General features: G+C 38.6%; 1 protein-coding gene across 1 annotated transcript in view; it reads left to right on the forward strand.

The window, feature by feature from the left end:
• Positions 1-19,907, forward strand: part of kifap3a (kinesin-associated protein 3a) — a 157,850-nt gene that overhangs the window by 19,266 nt on the left and 118,677 nt on the right. The window contains exons 3-7 of the mRNA XM_052011585.1: positions 3,306-3,460; positions 10,864-10,922; positions 11,332-11,473; positions 12,026-12,125; positions 16,673-16,797. Of these exons, the coding sequence (XP_051867545.1) occupies positions 3,306-3,460; positions 10,864-10,922; positions 11,332-11,473; positions 12,026-12,125; positions 16,673-16,797 (581 nt within the window). The remainder of the gene's footprint in view (positions 1-3,305; positions 3,461-10,863; positions 10,923-11,331; positions 11,474-12,025; positions 12,126-16,672; positions 16,798-19,907) is intronic.

The following is a 19,907-nucleotide window of genomic DNA, read 5'->3' on the forward strand; positions in this document are numbered from 1 at the left end:
TTGGGGCAAAGAGAAAACATTCAAAAATTCTTGGCAAAGCCTTCAGAGGGTTGGAAGGAAATGAATTTTTGACCAACCACAGTGGCTTTTAAGTAAAAGCTAGCTCTTTGCTGACAGTTCAATACACATTTTTTCACAGTTAACTGTTTGCAAATATATATTATGCACTATGTTGAAATATCCTATCTGTGTCTTGGTAATTAATCTTAATAATCCAAGTCTAATATGGCTAATCTCCTGTTATCTTCCAGCAACTAATCAAATAATTCAGGTAGTATACACTCTCAATATCAAAACATTAGGCAGGCGGTTAAATCTTCTGGCTGCAATGTTATCAGTTTGAATAGTAGAATCATTTTAATGCAAATTTAAAAATTCTGCAATAAAATTAAATTACCAATTTTTTTATTTTTCTTTCTAAATATCTTTGGATCTGTGTACTTCCATGCAGTCTTAAAGATTAATTTTTGAATATGAAGTGTTGAAAGTCTATCCAGACAGAAAATATTATTGTGAAATTGAAGAATTTACATTGCAAAGGCTTGAACTTTGACTGCTGCACTGTTGGATCATAACTTACGAAAGTCTTTGCCTTTTGAGTGCTAAAGTCTATTAATTTCTCATTATTGTGTCAAGATATTTTTGTCTCATCCTCCTCAGCTGCAGATAATTACATGGTAGCTGTATTGACAGTATTTGTAATGAGTATAAAATATTGCAGTTTAGAACTTTGTGCCTGTTGTTAATTTCAGCTCATTTTGTCTAAGTATTGCAAGATAGCTTGTAATTCCAGGCAGTACTAATTTTCTCCTTAAGGAACCTGCAGGCAAGTTATTTTCAATGTCCAGAATGACCCAACGTTGTTTTTAAAAAATCTGTTTTCTCAAGTGCTAAGTATAATTTTTTTGGGCATCTTCAATCTTCTACAATTGTAAACAAGTAGTCACTGTTAGACAATAAATTTAAGGGTGCTAATCCTAATTATTGTACTTAATTGCTGAGCTAATCAAAATGAGAATGTCTAATTTACGACAGATTTGAATCAAACATTTTAACATCCATGACTGAGTGACTGCTGCCAGATATTAATGATGAAATGAGTATTAATACTTGCAAAAATATTACATTTAAAAAAAAGTACATAAACCATAGTTACCTGTATGGCTATTCTAGGAACAATATGCAGTTTGTTTACATAAGGATAACTTGTTGATTCAATTCATTGAATCTCTAACTCATTTGCGATGTGATCTTGGGATTCATCAGTTTATTCTTGAAGGATAATAGTGTAATCTGCTATTTCGCAATCCTTGCTCCATTACTTTTTGTATGGAATCAACATTTGAAATTTAGAATTTTGGGTCTCTTTTTTTTCTTGTAAATACATACAATTTGGGTTTCATGCTCAAATGTGGATTATTTTAATTTCATGTAAGTGGAAATTCTAGATTGTTGACAACCTGCAAAAGTTATGCCATCCATTTATTATGAGATGCAGTGAGTGGTCATGATGATGACTTGGAAAGCTCAGTTTTATGCTAATCAAGGCCTCCAGTCTTGCATTTATGTGCAGTGTACACTTACAGGTTTAGTGGTGCTGGTTTTTTTAACTTGGTAATTTTAGATAATTTTGCAGTCATGGCAGAAAAAGTGTTAATCTACAAAGTACAATTGTAAACTTTGAATTTTGGAGCTCCATATATATTGGAAATGAAGAAGCAAATCCTTCTTTGATGGAAGTTCATTGTTTTTCAGTTGGCTTAATACCAAGCCTTCATTGCATCCACTATCCTTCAGAAGCAGTGAGAATTTGCCTTGGGCTAGAATGATGACACACATTCTCAGAAATCTCTATTTTCCAGTTTTTTTTTCTTTTTGCACAGAAGCCAAATCCTTTGAGATGCACAGACAAAAATTTGCTGGAAAGCAAAGAAGTGCATTTACTCACGAGCAACCTTGATTGCAGGTTGACCTTGAAACAAAGCAGTAATTTGCAAAAGTCAGTGGGTAGTTTTATTTCTGGGACAAACTTTGGGAAGGTTGGGGGGTGGGGAGGGAATAGTGCATGAAAGCTGCTTAAAACTGCATAAAATATTTTTTGAAAATAGTGCATATGTTACTAATAATGGTGGTGTTGTTCCTCTTGAGGACCAACTGTAGTTTCTTCCTCATTAGGGAATGGGAATGAGTTGCTGGCCCTCCACATTGAATGGCCTGGAGTGGTAGGTGGGCTTCTTTTAATCCTGCTGGTTTGGGGATGCACAGCCTAACAATTGGTCTGGTCCAATCCTGGGAGCAGGTGTCCCTCATGGGGTGGAATAGTCTGATTCACCAACACCTCCAGAGGTGGCATACCCACTATTTTTCCAACTCTTTGACATTTGCTGACTCCTCACTCGTGCTTCTGTGCGTTTGTCCTTCCATATGCTCAGGTGCCACCACTATGTCTCTGCATCTTTCCTCCCCTTTCTGGGGACAGGCATGCAGAACAGAAAGAGTGATTGTGGGTTCAGGAGTGCCTCAGTACTGATGGACCCAAGTCAGAAAGTTGTGGAGCCGTAATATTGTACAATCTGCAATATTTCCAAATTATAATTTAGGTAGATCCTTGGCATTTGCATGCCAATATCATCAAGTTACTCTGCATTTGACAGTGTGCCTCTGAGAGATGGTAACCTGAACTTGAAGTTAGCTGGTCACCTCGGCACTCTGTTAAGAATTTTATACTTCTTCCCAATACAAAATTTTGTTTAGTTCAACAAGAATCTGGGAATAGATGTACACTAATGCTCTCCAGGAAACATTTTGGGATGATTAAAGTGTTTAGGAAGGGTGGTATATGAATTAGCAGCAGAAAGAGGAAAAAATTGATAACATGGTCAGATTGAACAAGAAAACGATCTGACTTTTTTAAATGTTCCTGAAAAGTTTAAACAAAAGAACTGAAGTGACTGCACACTTAATGTCTGTTTTCAGTGTCTAAAAAGATGGATCGGCAGTCACCAACACTTAGTACATCATTAAGAGTTTAAGTGTTTAATGGACAAAAACAATATGTTGTCTCAAAAAACAAAGATGAGAATCTGTTGTCACTTTCACAAAGCTAATGGTGAAAGATGGAGTTTTAGATTTATGTATTTAACAATATCGCTGCTTTACAACTGAAGTTTCTGTATCTTTTACCTATAAGTAATGGTGAGTGTGATTGACTAGTACTTTAGCATCACATTCTGATTCCTTAATATTGTACTAGTTATTCATCATGTTGATTTCTTGGAAGGTAATAAAATCATTGTTGTTTTCAGTATTCGCCTGAAAAGCCTGAATGCTAACACTGACATCGCATCCCTGGCGCGCAAGGTGGTAGAAGAATGCAAGCTCATTCATCCATGTAAACTAGCAGAGGTTGAACAGCTGATCTATTACCTTCAGAACCGTAGGGAAAGTCCTCCAGGAAGAGGTAGCTATTTATTATTGGATTGGTTTGCAATCAGTCTTTCTGTTACTTAATTAGCTCTAGTTACCATATCTATTTGCATAGGTAACATGTCGAAATGGTATTTATGGCTACATGTACTAACTTAAGAGTATTTTTATCTCTTTAAGTGACAGTCTGAAATCCAGTACCTGCAAATCCTTGTAAATCATTGTTAAAGAGAAGTGTAATTTCAATCGGGGATGGGTTTTGACATTCAATACTGTGACTTAATTTTATTATGAAAAGAGGCTAAGCATTTTGATTTCATATTAACATCCTCTTTAGTTTATACCAAAAGTGTTATTATTTAATTAAGTGCTGCCCACGTGATCTTGGAAAGTAGTGTGGAGGAATGACATGGTCAAATTAGAAATACATGAGTTTTCAGTTAGTTGATCAATTCACAGCATTTTCTTCATTTTAACCAAAAATATTCAAGAAGCCAACATAATAGGCTGTAACAAAAGAACATCCAGCTCAGTTGCTAAAATTGGTGAAACTGCATTTTAATCATCAATATTTTGGATAAGTAGCTATTTAAATCCACCACAGTCCCTGAGCAGTAAAGTGGCTGAAGAGAAATCAGGGGATAATATGGTAGCTAATGAGAGCAAACTTAGTTGTCAGGATAGACTGATGCACTGTAAACAGAGAGGAAAGATAATTGGTTTAAACTGCATTTATTTCAATGCAAGAGGTTTGACAGATGAGGTGGATGAATTCAGGGTGTAGATTGGCTCTGGGAAATGGCATATCATAGCCATAACAGAAACATTGCTGAGGGAAGGGCAAGACTGGCAGCTCAATGTACCAGGATACAGATGCTACAAGCATGACAGAGGTGCAGCTAAGAGAGGAGGGGGAATTGCCGCCTTGATGAAAGATGACATAACAGTCATTAGAGAGGATATTCTTGGGATATCCACTGAGGCCATATGGGTAGAACTTAGAAACAAGAAAGGGGTGATTACTCTGGGATTGCATTATAAGCCCCCCAGTAGTCAGCGGGAATTGGAGGAGCAGATATGTAGAGAGATTGCAGCTAGTTGTAAACATAATAGGGTAGTATTAGTGGAAGATTTTAACTTCCCTAATATTGACTGGGCCAACCATAGTTTAAAAGACTGGGATGGAGTGGAATTTGTGAAATGTGTCCAACAAAGCTTCCTTTATCAATATATGGAGGGAATGACTAGAGAGGGCACAACACTGCACCTCATCTTCCTGGGAAATGAGGTAGGGCAAGTGGCGGAATGTCTATCAGCGAGCACTTTGGGTCCAATGATGATAATTCTATTAGTTTTAAAATAGTTATGGAGAAGAATATGACTGGTTCACAGGTTTGGGTTCTGAACTGAGGCAGAGCAAATTATGGAGCTATTAGGCAGGATCTTGCAGTGGTTGATTGGGCGAGATTGTTTGCGGGGAAAAGAGTGTCTGCCAAGTGGGAGGCCTTTAAAAGTGTAATATCAAGAGTTCAGGGCCTGCATGTTCCTGTTAAGGTGAAGGGCAAGGCTCACAGGTTTCAGGAACCCTGGTTGACAAGAGAGTGAAGCTTAAGAAAAAGATGGAGGCATACACTGTACTTAAGCAATTGGGAACTAATGAATCTCTTGATGACAGCAAGAAGTTTAGGTGTGCACTTAAGAGAGAAGTTAGGAGGGCAAAAAGGGGACACAAGAAAGATCTGGCAGGCAAGGTGAGGCAAAATACCAAGAGCTCCTATAGGTATATTAAGAGTAAAAGGGTGGCTAGAAAGAGAACATTAGCATGGCTGTCTGTGTGTGGAACCAAAGTAATTGGGTGAGATTTTTAATATTTCTCTTCAGTTTTTACTGTGGAGAAAAAAATGGAAGTGAAGGAAATGAGTGGTGTTGTCTTGGACCACATATGAATTAGCAAGGAGGAGGTATTGGAGGCCTTAAAGTGCATTAAGGTGGATAAATTCCCAGCACCTGACCTGGTGCATTCTCAGACTTTGGGGGGGAAGCTAGAGCAGAAATTGCAGAGGCCCTTGCAGAGATTTTTGCTTCATCTCTGGCCACAGGTGAAGTTCCAAAGAACTAGAGAGTGGCTGATGTGGCACCATTGTTTAAAAAGGGTCGCAAGAGCAAGCCAGGAAACCACAGGGCAGTGAGTCTAACATCGGTGGTGGGTAAATTGCTTTAGGGGATTCTGAGGGACAGGATTTATCAACATTTGGAGAAACAGGGTCTGATTTGGGACAGTCAGCATGGCTTGTGCATGAGAAGCCCTGTCTGACAAATCTTTTTGAGCTCTTCGAGGAGGTAACCAAGAGGGTAGATGAGGGTAGGGCAGTGGATGTTGGCGAGGTCCCTCATGCAGGTCTGGAAGGTTAGATTGCATGGGATCCAGGGGGAGATAATGGAATGGATTCATAATTGGCTCAGTGGTAGGAAGCAGAGGGTGATGGTCGATCATCGTTTCTCGGACTGGAGACCTGTGTCTAGTTGTGTGCCGCAGGTGTCGGTGCTGGGACCTTTGTTTGCAATTGATATAATTAGATGTGAATGTACAAGGCATGGTTAGTAAGTTTGTGGATGTTACTAAAATAGGTGGTGGTGTAGATAGTGTAGAAGTTTATGATAGGATTTTGATCAGCTAGGTACATGGCCTGAGGATTGGTAAATGGCTTTCAATCCATAAATGTGAGGTATTGCATTTTGGGAGATCAAACCAGGGTAAGACTTGTACAGTGAATGGTAGGGGCCACAAAAAAAAGAGACGGAAAAATAACATTGGGAAGTGTTATGGAATAGAGGAACCTGGGAGTGCAAGTGCATAGTTCGCTGAAAGCGGCATCACGGGTAGATGGGGTGGTGAAGAAAGCATTTGGCACGCTGGCCTTCATCAGTCAGGGCATTGAGTATAGGAGTTGGGAAGTTATGTTGCAGTTATATAAGATTTTGGTGAGGCCACACTTGGGGTATTGTGTACAGTTCTGGTCACCCTGTTTTGGAAGGACGTTATTAAACCAGAAAGTGCAGAAAAGATTTACCAGGATGTTGCCTGGATTTGGGGGCCTGAGTTACAAGGAGAGGTTGTGTAGACTAAGACAGTATTCCCTGGAACAACGAAGATTAAGGAGTGCCTGACAGAGGTATATAAGATCATGAGGGGCATTGACAGGGTGAAAGCACATAGTCTTTTTCCCAGGGAGGGGATGGTAAAAACAAGAGGGCATAGGTTTAAAATCAGAGGTGAGAGATTCAAAAGGGACATCAAGGCAGCTTTTTCCACACAGTGTAGTGCATATTTGGAATGAGCTGCCAGAAATAGTGCTTGAGGTGGGCACATCAGCAACATTTAAAAGCCATCTAGATAAGTACATGGGCTATGGGCCAAATCTGGGCAGATAGGACTAGCTTGCTGGGCAACATAATTGGCATGGACGAGTTGGGCCGAAGGGCCTGTTTCCATGCTGTATGACTTTGACTATGACTCAGTCAAACTCATAGTGTGCAAGGTATATATAGAAGTGCTGCTTGAGCACTTCTCAACCTTCTTCACAAAAATATTAGGCATTGCAGTTCTGACTTGTTATGCAGCAATGTCAAACATCCTTGCCCAAAGAAGAACATTCAGGTATGTCATATGATCACCAATGACCAGGTATTTTCCATAGTTACATTGCAATAGGTATGTTGTTAACGACAAATTGGTGCTGCTCCTAAAATGGTGATTATTTTGTAAATCTTCGTAATCCATTTCCATTCCTAATTGTGTCATCCTTTGGTATCCTTCCATTCTGGTTTTGTGGGTTCTGAAGTAGCTGATGAGGCCATTGTGGGTTTGCAGACTTCCACAAATGGGGTGGAAGGTAGTTGAAGGGGTAGGTGAGTGGATAATTTGAGATGGCATGCTTTTGTCATGTATCCAGAGCTGCTTTGTGCTTGTGATACATGGCCTCTAGGTTCTCTATATCATCTTTGTTTTTTTTCCTTTGTTCACCAAGTAATTTTCTCCCTTAAGTGAGGTTGGAATACAGTGTCTGTTTTGGGAGTCTGGTGTCAGGCATGTAATCAATGTAGGTGATTGAGAGTAACCAGAGCCTTGATGGGGGGAGGGCATGAGATCAGAGAGGATCCTGATGTTGGTTAGCTTGCTCTTCCAAGGAATTTGAAGATTTTGTGGAATCAACATTGGTGGTACTTGTGGACTCAGGCACAGGAGCCCTTACCCACTGTCTTCCTTTTTGCTTTTCACCCAGTCACCAGCTCCTGAGCCCAGCCATTTACCTGGCCCTGTTCACATATTATGCTTCCCTCCTTAAATCAGCCATACCGTTGGTTCCTGATAATGTGCTTCAGGCTGCACACCCAGCCCACACTCCTGACCCAAACCAGTCGCATGCCTGGCTTCCACCACACTACTGTGCACTCAGCTGACAGTACCGAATCAGCACCAGCCACACACCAAGCTCATGTTTCCCAGCTGCACCCCCAGCCTATGTTCCCCTCCCCCCCCAACCAACAACGAACTGCACACCCAGTTTGTGTTCACTAGCCGCACATTCCCCACTCCCTCTTCTCCCCACCCCCCCCCCCCCCCCACCATCCAGCCTGTCCCTGCAGCAGCTGCACGCCTAGTTCATATTCCTCATCTTTGCCAACCATATACCCAGCCCATGTTTTCCCCACTCCACCCTTTCAACCAGTCATGCCCTCGGCTTATGATCTAACTAGCCGCACACCTGGCCCATATTTCTGATCCTGCACCAGCCATATTGCGGCTCATGTTTCCTAACCACATGCTCTACTGAACCAGCAGCTCACCCAGCCCACATTCCCACTGCCTCCTAATCCCTATTGTGGTCACACACCTATCCACTTTCCTGAAGCTCTCTTCTGGTTGTAAACCTGGCTTGCCTTCTAAACAACACCCCTCCCCATCACATGATCTGCATACCACAAGCAGCAGTATTCTGTTGCTTTCAGATTTATAACAGAATCCAATTACAAGGGTAGGCATAGACAGCAGTATGGAAACTGGTTTCTTTCTTGATTATGGCATGGGATAAATCATTTTAAAATCATACTGAGATAGTCAAATTTATTTCAAAAATGCACAAAGCAGTGGTTTGCAGTCAATGTTTAATAGCAAAAGAGATTACATTTTGAATTTCAAATGTGTAAATCAAAGCACCCAACTAGATCAAAATGAATGAGGCCCCTGAAACGTCATTGTCTGTAGATGCTCCATGATGCAGATTATCAGTGAAACCTAGTTTCTGAATATGAAAACACATCAGTTTGTTCAAAATACATGATTTCAGTTGCTGTCTTGTTTAAGTTCTTAGCAACTTGTTGATTTGTAACACAGGCTCTCATTATGGCTTTTGGATTACAAAAATCCACTCTTACAGAATATACACATCACGACCCAAAAATTTGAGATGCACAATAAAATTCACTATCGTGGAATTTATGTGGAAAAGGTAACTGGACACAATATTTTTCCACTTGAATTTCTTGACACATGCATATAATGTGGCTTCAGGTACACAATTGTTATGTGGACCATTTTCTAAGAACATAACTCCTCCCATAACGTGAGGGTAGCCTGTACTGTGATCATCTGTACTGTCTTTAATATTGATGTCTGTAATTCTGTTTCCTCGAGGTTGATTATTGAGTGAGATGGAAATTCGGGAGAAACCTGCTTTCTATTTATATTTTCTCTTGTTGCTTGTCAACCTATTTGGAGTAGTTGGTGATATAATGATACTATAGATTCCAATCTAAACTTGCATTCACAGGGGTCTACTCAAAATCACCTTGATGCCAGTAAAATACTTTGCTGGATTTTTTTCTTTTGTTCATCCATCTGATTTTTAAGACCACTTTAAATATTCTGACAATTTCCTACATGTAACAGTCATTCTAATGTTCGGTTAATTGATTGACTGCATTAATCTCTGTCCTTGCTTCAACACTGTTGTACTGGCTTTAGTTATTTGTGTGAGTGCAAATATTGGAAACAAGAATTGGTCACTAGTCCCAAGAGCTTGCTCTGTTATCTATTGAAGTAGTGGGTGATCTGTGATCAAACTCTACCCAATTCTGCCCTATGTCCCTTGGTACATAACAAAAAAAAATCAGTCACCAATTTGAAGTTAACAATTTACCTAGCATCAGTTGTTGCTTGCAGATGTGTTGCAAACTACTACTATTGTGTAAATACAGAATTGTTTCCTAACATCACACTTGAAAGGCCTGGCTTTAATCTCCTGTTGTCCTAGTCTCCAGAAATAGTTTCTCTTGCATTATACTATCAGCTCTCCTTATTATCATGAAAGTGTCAGAGAAATTATCCTTTTGAATTCTAGGGAATACAACCCTAGTTTCTTTAATTTCTCCTTTCAGAGATCAGAGGTGGTTCTTTCTCCTGTTCACCTTTGAAAGCTAATCATCCTTCCTATGACCTAGTGTCCAGAATAATTTTTGGTGCTCCAAGTGTGGCTTAACCATGTTTTTGTCTTAACTGTAGCATAATTTCTAATAATCTAGTTTTCTAGTCAAGTAGGCCTTCACTTTTGGCCTTTGATTTTTTTCTGTACCTGTCCATGAAAATTTATTGACCTTTGTACATGGGACCCTTGATTTTCTTGGACATTCATTACTCCTATCTTATCACCATTTAGAAAATCTTTTTTTCCCTATTAAGTCAAAAATACTTGACCTTACGTTTGTATGCATTGAAATCAATTTAATTTATTAATGTCTATTTCTAATCCATCTACACTGCTTATAATGTCACTTTGTGGCATTGGCAAATTTGGATATATGGCTTCCTATTTATCCCAGTTCTTTACAAATAAGGTGAATAGTTGCTGTCCCATTGAGTCTGTGCAGGGACACATCCTGTCAGTTCAATTATCGCCATATGTGTCTCCTGCTGTCCAGACTATTTCCGAGATCCACAAACAAAATAGCATTACATTGGTGTTAATAAAATTAGATATGTGCTGTAAGAAATATCTGGCTTATTCTATGCATTCCTTGTTATTCATATTTTGAAGTATTAATAATTTAGATTAAGTAATCTGACAACATGCAAGATTCACTATTAATCTTTCAAAATAATATCACTAATATGAACCCAACCAAGCAACAGGTGATATTCCCTTTGTTCTACCCATTCCTCCCCCTACCTTTTTCTGCTGCTGAAAACTAAACTTGCTTTCTCTCTTTCTCCGTTCTGATGAAATGTCTTGGACCCGAAATGTAAACTATTTTTCTTTCCATAGATGCTGCCTGATCTGAGAGTTCCCAGCATTTTCTCTTTTCTTTTAAACAAAGTGTTGCTTATGCTTATGGATTAAACCACGACAAATGTTTACTTTTAACTGTTGTCCTTTTCAGAAAAGCAAGAAAAAAAGGTTGGCAAACTGAAGGACCCACCTCCTTTTGAAGGAATGGAAGTAAGTTGTTGTATCATCAGGAGTATGAGACAGCAGATAATGAATTAAAGTTTGCAACAATTTTAATTGGCCAATAATATCAATTCTAATCAATACCCAGGATTCAAATGTCAGGATTATGAGCTGCTAATATTTAATTGTAATTGTATTAGCAAGTTTAACATAAACCAGAATGAGGTGAAATTCTTTGGATGAATTGTGAGAGTATGTATTCTTTAAAAACCCCACTAACACAATGGCATTGTGGAAAATTAAATTGTTACTAACTCATGCATGCCCTTAGTTTGTGGTATATTAATGAATGGGGGAGAAATGACATGCCTCCATTTATTTGTTGAGATATTACATTGATATTAGCATATGGTGTAAAAGTGCCTTGATTATACCGCATATTCCTTATTACTCACAGATTGATGAAATTGCAAATATTAATGATATAGAAGATTACATAGAATTGCTGTATGAGGATATATCTGACAAAGTGCGAGGTTCAGCACTCATTCTTCAGCTGGCTCGCAATCCTGATAATTTGGAAGAATTGCTACAAAATGGTAAGCTAATCTCAATTACAAAACATTGGTGGTCGGCTTTCAACATCTGCTTTTTACTTTTTGCATGGCTTCTTTAAGCTCCCACCATAAGTGGAAAAAGCTTCAGCTGTCTCACTCCAAGTTCTCTCACTAATTACTACTTCATATTCATTCTTTATCCATTTTATCTAATAGCTTTGCATTCTTTTTCTTCAACTCCACAGATAAACATAGAGTTCTTCCATTTCCACTCACTCAACATGAAAGCAGAACAACAGTGGACTCCAGGAGTTCATTCTATCATTCCGTCAAATCATGGCTATTGAGTACCTCAACATTATTTAGCCATCTTTGATCTGAGACAACTTGTAATACAATCACTTTAATATTACCTCATATTACCATTAAATATATATATGTACTTCTGGTTCCCTGTTCTGACATTAATTTGTATTTCTGCATTTTGAATTGCATCTGCCACTGACAAAATTGGACTTGTGTTGTAAAGAGTTAATTCTTTGGGCAATTTTTTGCCATTTTGGTATTTTAATATGGTTATATTTCTACTTTCAGAGACTGCATTGGGAGCATTGGCTCGAGTGTTGAGAGAGGACTGGAAACAAAGTGTAGAACTTGCAACCAACATTATTTACATATTTTTCTGTTTCTCCAGGTAATAATACATGTGAAATTGTTAGTGTATCTGTAAGCTCTTTGCATTTGGAACTCTCTCTCATTAAATTTTGCTTCTAAACTTTCTAAATTTTGTGTGTAAATAGCTCAATGTGTAAATCACTTAATTTGAAAAATCCTGGAAATTGCTGAGAATTACCAGACTTGGAAGTCATGCTGTTCATTTGACACAATATTTCTGTAACTAAGAATTTGTGGTTTTTGTTTTACTGTATCACAAGCCACACCCCAAAAAAAGTATCTCATTAATCCAATCCTTAAGGGTGGCACAGTGATATACAGCAGCTAGTGCTGTTGCCTCATGGCTCCAGGGGCTAGGGTTTGATTGTTGGGTTAATCGCTGGTAGTTTAATTGGCCATTGTAAATTACTCCTTGGAGAAGTTGCAAAAGAATGAAAAAGGGGAGTTAATGGGTATGTAAGAGACAGTAAATTGCAGGGCCACAAGTAAACATGGAGAAGGGGAATTGAACTGATGGGAATTGCTCTGCTGGAAGTCAGCATAAACCTGATTGACCAAACAGCTTCCTGTGTTATAATAAATAAGTAAATCAATGTCCCTTGTCCTTTCAATCCTTGCATCTAGTCATGCCTCCTCTAAACACTACATTCCCTGTTACTTGTGCATCTGTTTTCTTTCCTCCTGGTTGCTGTGACTTAAGGACATCAAGCTCCCATGCTCTTGAATTCCTCTTCAAAACCCCTTTACCTCATCCATTTTACTTTGCTCCTTTAAGAACCTCTTTTAAAATATGATTCATGGGTCAATGTCACTTAATGCATAATTGACCAATCAAATGGTGAATTGGAAATTTGGGAATAGCAAATTCCATTTCCCATTTAGAATTAAAAGTTGAGTATGGGTCATCATTGGAAGTGTTATCTCTGTGCTCCTTTGGATGAAGTATATATTCATATATAATCCTTTTGTACGCTTTTGTTGACAAAATGGTGAAATGAAAAGCAGTATGTTATTGCTTTCTGATCACTGGTGGTAGATGATAAATGAAATTTATCTGTGCTAGTATTTGTAATCTTTTCTCAAGTATAAATGCAGATATCCTTCCCATATTTAAGTATTCATTTCTACCACTAATAAACTGTAATAATAATAGTGCAAAAAACGATGGGAGAACTGTTTAGTATTTATAATGAATATTTATACTCCCAATATGTTTATTAAAAGAATATTGCAGATGTGTTTGTGAAATCTCTCAGATATGCGTTTTGAGCATTTGGATTGTTGAAGCACGAGTGTTTGCTTCACTCTGGCTCGCAGCATCTCCTGAAAGTACTGGCTCATGTAGAATACTAGTTGAGGCTAAGCATACACAGTTGCATTTCTGATCTATGAAAATAGTTACTATTTTGAATGGGGTGTATGAAATAGCAGGAATAGGCTAAACAGCCTCTTTACACAGTACAGACGAAGGGCCCTGACCCGAAATGTCAATTGTCCATTTCCCTCCATTGATGCTACCTGACCTGCTGAGTTCCTCCAGCACCTTGTCTGTTGCTCCAGATTCCAGCATCTGCAGTCTCTTGTGTCTCAAGCTGCCTTTGTCATTTCGTAAGATCATGGCTATTGTGCTGTTTGACCTGCAAATTGAGTTTTCTGTTCCATCCCTTTATCTCTCTATAGTCCAAAGAAATCTATCCATCTCATTCTTGAAAATGCATAATGAGTCAGGATCCACAATCCCCTGAGGAAGAGATTTTTGGAGATTCTGTTCTCTGAGAGAAGTAATTCCTCATTATATGTGTCTCAAGTAGCTGACTCTGTAGTTTGAGACTGTGGCCTCTCGACGTAGATTCTGCTAACAGGGAGACATCCTCACACTGTATTCCTTGTCAACACCCCTTCATAATCCTGGATGTTCCCTTGATTTTTTTTTCTAAATTCCAGACAATATAGGCCTGTTCTGCTCAATCTTTCCTCATTTGATACCTTCCTCATCAGAGGATTCAAATCTAGCAACCTTGTCTGCACTGCCTTCAAAACAAATGTATCAGTCCATAAGTAGGGAGATCAAAACTATATGCAGTACTGCTGGTACAGTCTCTCCCAAGTCCTGCACTGATACAGGAAGACTTCCTTAGTCTATTCCCCTCACGATCAAGGCCAGCATTCCACTAATGCTTGCCATACCTGCATGTTAACTTTGAGTTTATTGTTTGAGAACACCTTGTCTTTTTGACCACCAACACTTAATAGTCTGTCCCTTTTCAGATATTGTGTACTCTTCAAATGACTTCTGCAAACGCAATATATCTCCTTGAACCTCTATCTTTCCCAGTTAGTTTCATCCTCATAGAATTTTAATAAATTTGTTAAATGCTATTTTCCCTTTGTAACACTATGTTGATTCTAAACAATCATGTTAACCTTTTCCAAGTGCCTTGTTATCAGCTCCTTCATTGTAAATTCTAGTATCTGACATAGGCTTCCTCACTTGGAGTTTACTGCATTCTTTCCCTAATTTCTTGAGGAGCTGTTCAAACATTCACATTTTTCCTATGTACTGCATCCTTTCCAGAATTCCAGAATGTAGGGATTTTGGAAAATCATAACGAATACATCTACTATCTGCAGCCACCTCTTTAAAATCTCAGGATGCGTGCTATAAATCCAAGGAATTTGTAAGCCTGATGTTGCATTTTTTTTTGCTTGGTAGTTTTGCTCTGATTTGTTTTTGTTTGATTTCCTCGGTCTCTCTTGTACCTTAGTTATTTACTATTTCTAGTATGTCTTGGTGTCTTCTGTTGTGAGAACAATTATGTATATGTACTTTATAAAAGCTCTTGCATTTTAAAAAAAAGCACAGAAGCTGGAAATACTTAGTCGGTCAGGCAGCATCTATGGAGAGGGGAAAATCTGATTTAGCGTTACAAGTTGATGTCTTTACATCAGAACTAATCAGAATTACTGAAAAGACTGGTTTTCTGCATTTGAATTTATCATTGAGTTCTGATAGCTATAATATGATTAAACAGAAGATGAAATGCTTCTCCTCAAGCTTGCATTAAGGTTTGATGGGACAGTGTAAGAGGCTAGGAAGGTTAGAGTAGGTTGGAGAATTAAAACTAGAGGCAACTGGAAGCTTAGGGTTACCTTGCAGACTGAGCAGAACTGTTCCATAAAGTGCTCTTCCAATTTGCATTTTTTTTTCGTCTCTGTACATAGAACGGTACAGGAACAGGCCCTTCGGTCCATGATGTTGTGCTGAACTAATGAAACCGAAGGCCTTCTGCCTGCACATGGTCCATATCCCTCCATTCCCGCACATTCATGAACCTATCTAAGAGCATCTTAAATGCCTCTATCATATTTGCCTCAACTATCACCACTGGCAGCACCCACCATTGTGTTTAAAAAAAACACTTACCCCACACCTCTTTTGAACTTCCCCCTCTCACCTTAAATGCATGCCCTCTCACATTAGACAATTCAACCCTGGGAAAAAGATACTGGCTGTCTGTCTATGCCTCTAAAATTTTACAAGCTTCTATCAGGTCTTGCCTCTGCCACTCCAGAGAAGAAAACCATAACTTGTCCAACTTCTCCTTATTGCACATGCCCTCTAATTCAGGCAGCACCCTGGTAAACCTCTTCTGCACCCTCTCCATAGCCTCCACATCCTTCCTATAATGGGGTGACCAGAATTGAATGCAATACTCCAGATGTGGCCGAACCAGAGTTTTATGAAGCTGCAACATAACTTCTTAACTCTTGAACTCAGTCCCTCGACTAATAAAGGCAGGTATGCCATACACCTCCTTTACACCCTATCGACTTGTGCAGCCACTTTTAGGGAGCTATGGACTTGGACCCGAAGATCCCTCTGTACATTAATGCAGTTATGGGCCCTGCCAAGGAGAGACAACGAGAACTGGCTAGTTCTGATAAAAGGTTATCAATTAGTAACATGAACTTAGTTTTCCTCTCTGCACAGATGCCACCTAACCTACTAGGTGTTTCAAGTACTCTTTATTTCAGATATTTTTCAGAAATTACTGTGTTCTTATCTCAGTTCTAGCATTGTTTTTTTTTTCTCCATTTCACTCCTCTATCCAAAACCCTCTCTTATTTATCTCCTCACTTCACTTATTTCCCTCTAACTTATTCCTCTCACGTGCCCATTAATGTGCTATGGATTTTCTCACTTGTCACATATGCAAAGGGTAATTTAGAGTAGCCAAATAACCTTACAACTAGCATATTTTTGGGATGTGGGAGGAAACTGAGTCCCTGGGACAAACCCATGCAGTTTCTGGGAGAAAGTGCAAACTTCACACAAGACAGCACCAGAAAGCAGAGTCAAACTCTGGTTGCTGGAGCTGTGAAACAGCAGCAATACCAGTAGGTTCACTGTTCCACTGGATTTCAGTAGATTGTCAGTATTTGAAATTACATTGTTTCACTGTCTTTTAACTTTCATAATCCTATGATGCATATTTTATATTAATGTTTTTGTTGTATTTGATACACCATTGTTGCATTAGACTGAATCTCTCCTGTGTCTTTCAGTTTTTCTCAATTTCACGGACTAATCACTCACTATAAAATTGGTGCTCTCTGCATGAACATTATCGACCATGAATTGAAAAGACATGACCTATGGCAAGAAGAACTTCATAAAAAGAAGAAAGTAGATATCCTTTCACAGTGTAACAAAATCTAACAACAACAAATTCGTTTCATTTAACTTGAATTTTCCTAAATAATTGCCATACCACAATAATTGTTCACACCACAACGTTTTTCTCCATTTCGAAATGAAGTTCTGTTAATTCTAAAAATATACTGGATTTCATTGATTAAGAGTAAGAAAACAGGAAAAAATGAACTTGCTTTCAATGATTCAGGGATTAGCCAGTTTAAAAAGCAAACGTTTAGTTATTTAATTTGTACCACTACTGTTACTGATCTGTTGCAGATGAATCTATAATTATAGTTATAAAACACTCTATTGTTTACTTAATGTTTCACATGCCTGAAAAAGTGACACCCTACCCTTACCCCCCCCCCCCCCCACCACCCAACCCTTAAGCTTAAACTTACTTTTTTACTAAAAGGCAATCCCAAGTCCTATCATCTCTTTTCATTTAACGTCCACTTTGAGTAATTTCTCATCTTGGATAAGTTAAACTTAAATTTTTGTGTAAATTCAGAGCTTTCTGCTCTGAATTACTTGTGCTTATGTTCTCCTTCAGTCCAACCCTTGAGATTAAATCTCTTACCCATATGATTACCACACCAAAGTTTGATATTTCTCTGCAAACTGTTGTCTCTGACACTAACAAAATGGCCTTTGACCACTTCACTTTTTCCCACCAGAATTATCACTGTTCCTACTTCCATTTCAGTAGCTACTATTTTTCTAATCTTAAACCTGAGAGGCTTAAAGACCACAAAATCTGGATGAACACAAACTTGCAGTTCTATAGTGCCTTCAATATAGTAAGATGTCAGAATGTTATCAAAAAAAGTCTGACAGGCAAGCTATATTATAGATTTTAAGGAGCATCTTAAGAGAGGACAGAGGTGGGCAATCAATGAGATTTAGGGGGGAAGTTGTGGAGTTTAGAAGCTTTGCAGCTGAAAGTGGCAAAGTGAATAAGATTAAGGTGGTGTCTAGATTCTTTTGGGTGGCTTATGAACTAAAATAACAAGTATAGCTGGTAACAAAATATTCTTTATTGAAGGCAGTCCCACCAAACCAAAGTGGTTGGTACAATAATGGATTTACACTTATATCACATGGTATACTCATTTCTTCAAGGTAACTCATTTATACCACTCTTGCCTTATTAAACAAAAGTAATAAACTAATGTAAGCTTTCAGTTATTATTATAAAATTAAGCCATTAATTAATACTTGTATGACATTTGTTTTTTGCAGGGCTATATATACACTTAGGAATCTAACTAAGCATGCAAATAGTCAACCTCAAGTCTTCACAACTTTAAAATTCATCAATCCATTTTTGAAGTATCCATTTCCCGTATGTTACCTCTTCTGATAGACCTCATATTATCTGAGCCAATATCCTATGCTACAGTTGTTCCCTTAAAATAATTGTCCCAATAAGTAAGTAATAGAATATAGTAATGCATATTTTCTAAACATCAAAGATTAACATTAATTTTTGACACAGGCCAATAACACTAGGCACTATAGTAATGACAATTGCGCATTGTATTTGTTACATTATTAGGTAATGAACACAACTAAAATAGAACTTGTAATTGTTGTTAGGACTCTCCTTTCACTCTGACTTCCACGCTTGACTCCCTGTGGAAACCAGATTTATTTTCTGTTGCAGCATTTGAAGTGAGGAAGTCGTCTCCTCTGATTTTTCTCTCTCTGAATTGTTTCCATTTGCTGGCAATCCTGCTATAACTGGTTTTGGTCTCTCCTCACATTTTGTCCGGTAGTGGGAGAGTCAAAGACCAGAGGGCAGAGCCTCAGAATAGAAGGATGTCCCTTTGGAACAGAGATGAGGGGGAATTTCTTTAGCCAGAGGGTGGTGAATTTGTGGAATTCATTGCCACAGACTGCTGTGGAGGCAGAGTTATTGGGTATAGGTTGATAGGTTCTTGATTAGTAAGGGTGTTGAACGTTACAGGAGGAAGGCAGGAGAATGGGTTTGAGAGGGAAAAATAAATCGGCCATGTTCGAAAGGCGGAGTAGACTCAATAGGTCGAATGGCCCAATTCTGCTCCTGTGTCTTATGGTCTGTAGTAGACCAGTAAGTCCATGCCTATTCTGGCATTTCTTGCAGGATCTACAAAACTTTTGAACTCTGTGTTGCCATACAGTCCTCTCTTAATGCATCCAGTTCAATCTCTGCTTGATCCAGGCCTTTCAGAACCTTCCTTTAAAGAAAACAAAAGCATTCCCAAAACATGTGCATCGTTATCTTCAACATCAACATTGTCTGTGTCAGATACGGTTGAAATGATCTCTTTGGTGCTCACTGCCAGCCTTTTACATTCCATCTTATCTGTGGATATTATGATGGCACAACCCTCATCCTGAAAGTCTTGTGTTCTGGCTCACTCCTACTATTCAGACAGATTAAAGACTTTTTATCTGCATTGCTTGCTTTTGAGGATTCCAGATAAGTAAAATTGTAAATCCAAATGACTCAGAGCTGCTGTTCTTTTTAGGATCTCAACCTGGTCAGATTATCTGGTCTACTTGTTATCTTTTCGGGTTTATTTTTCAATGATGTAGTGTAGTCTGCCCTAGTATCTCACTGCTGTTGCAGTGCAATTTTTGTTTTAGTTGTCACGCATCAAAACAGGCAAGTACTTAGTCCTTGACATCAGATATTCAAGCAGAGTGCCTTGCAGATCCCTGTCTCTTGAAGAATGCTTTTAATATTCTTTTGTGTCACATAAAATACTTTATTTTTGTTCATATGGCCAACTTGCATTACCAACTTGCTGTGGGGATATCATATTCCCATTCTTTGCTGTGCAACCACACCTTTTCATGTTTCGTGTCTCGGCCTGAAACGTTTCTTTCCCTCCATGGATGCTGCCTGACCTGAGTTTCTCCAGCACTTTTTGTGTATTGCTCCAGATGCCAGCATCTGCAAAATTTCTTGTCTCCATGTTTTTCTTGATCTGCTTAACACAATGGACCTTTACAATTAACAAACTTCCAGCTTACCTCTTCTCAGAAGGGTTTTGTATATGTGTTTAGTTTGTACTTCAGTATCAGGTTCTTCTTTCGGTGGCCTGTTGACAAATT

The sequence above is a fragment of the Pristis pectinata genome, chromosome 3, assembly GCF_009764475.1.
Source record: "Pristis pectinata isolate sPriPec2 chromosome 3, sPriPec2.1.pri, whole genome shotgun sequence".
In the NCBI taxonomy this organism is placed as follows: Eukaryota; Metazoa; Chordata; class Chondrichthyes; order Rhinopristiformes; family Pristidae; genus Pristis; species Pristis pectinata.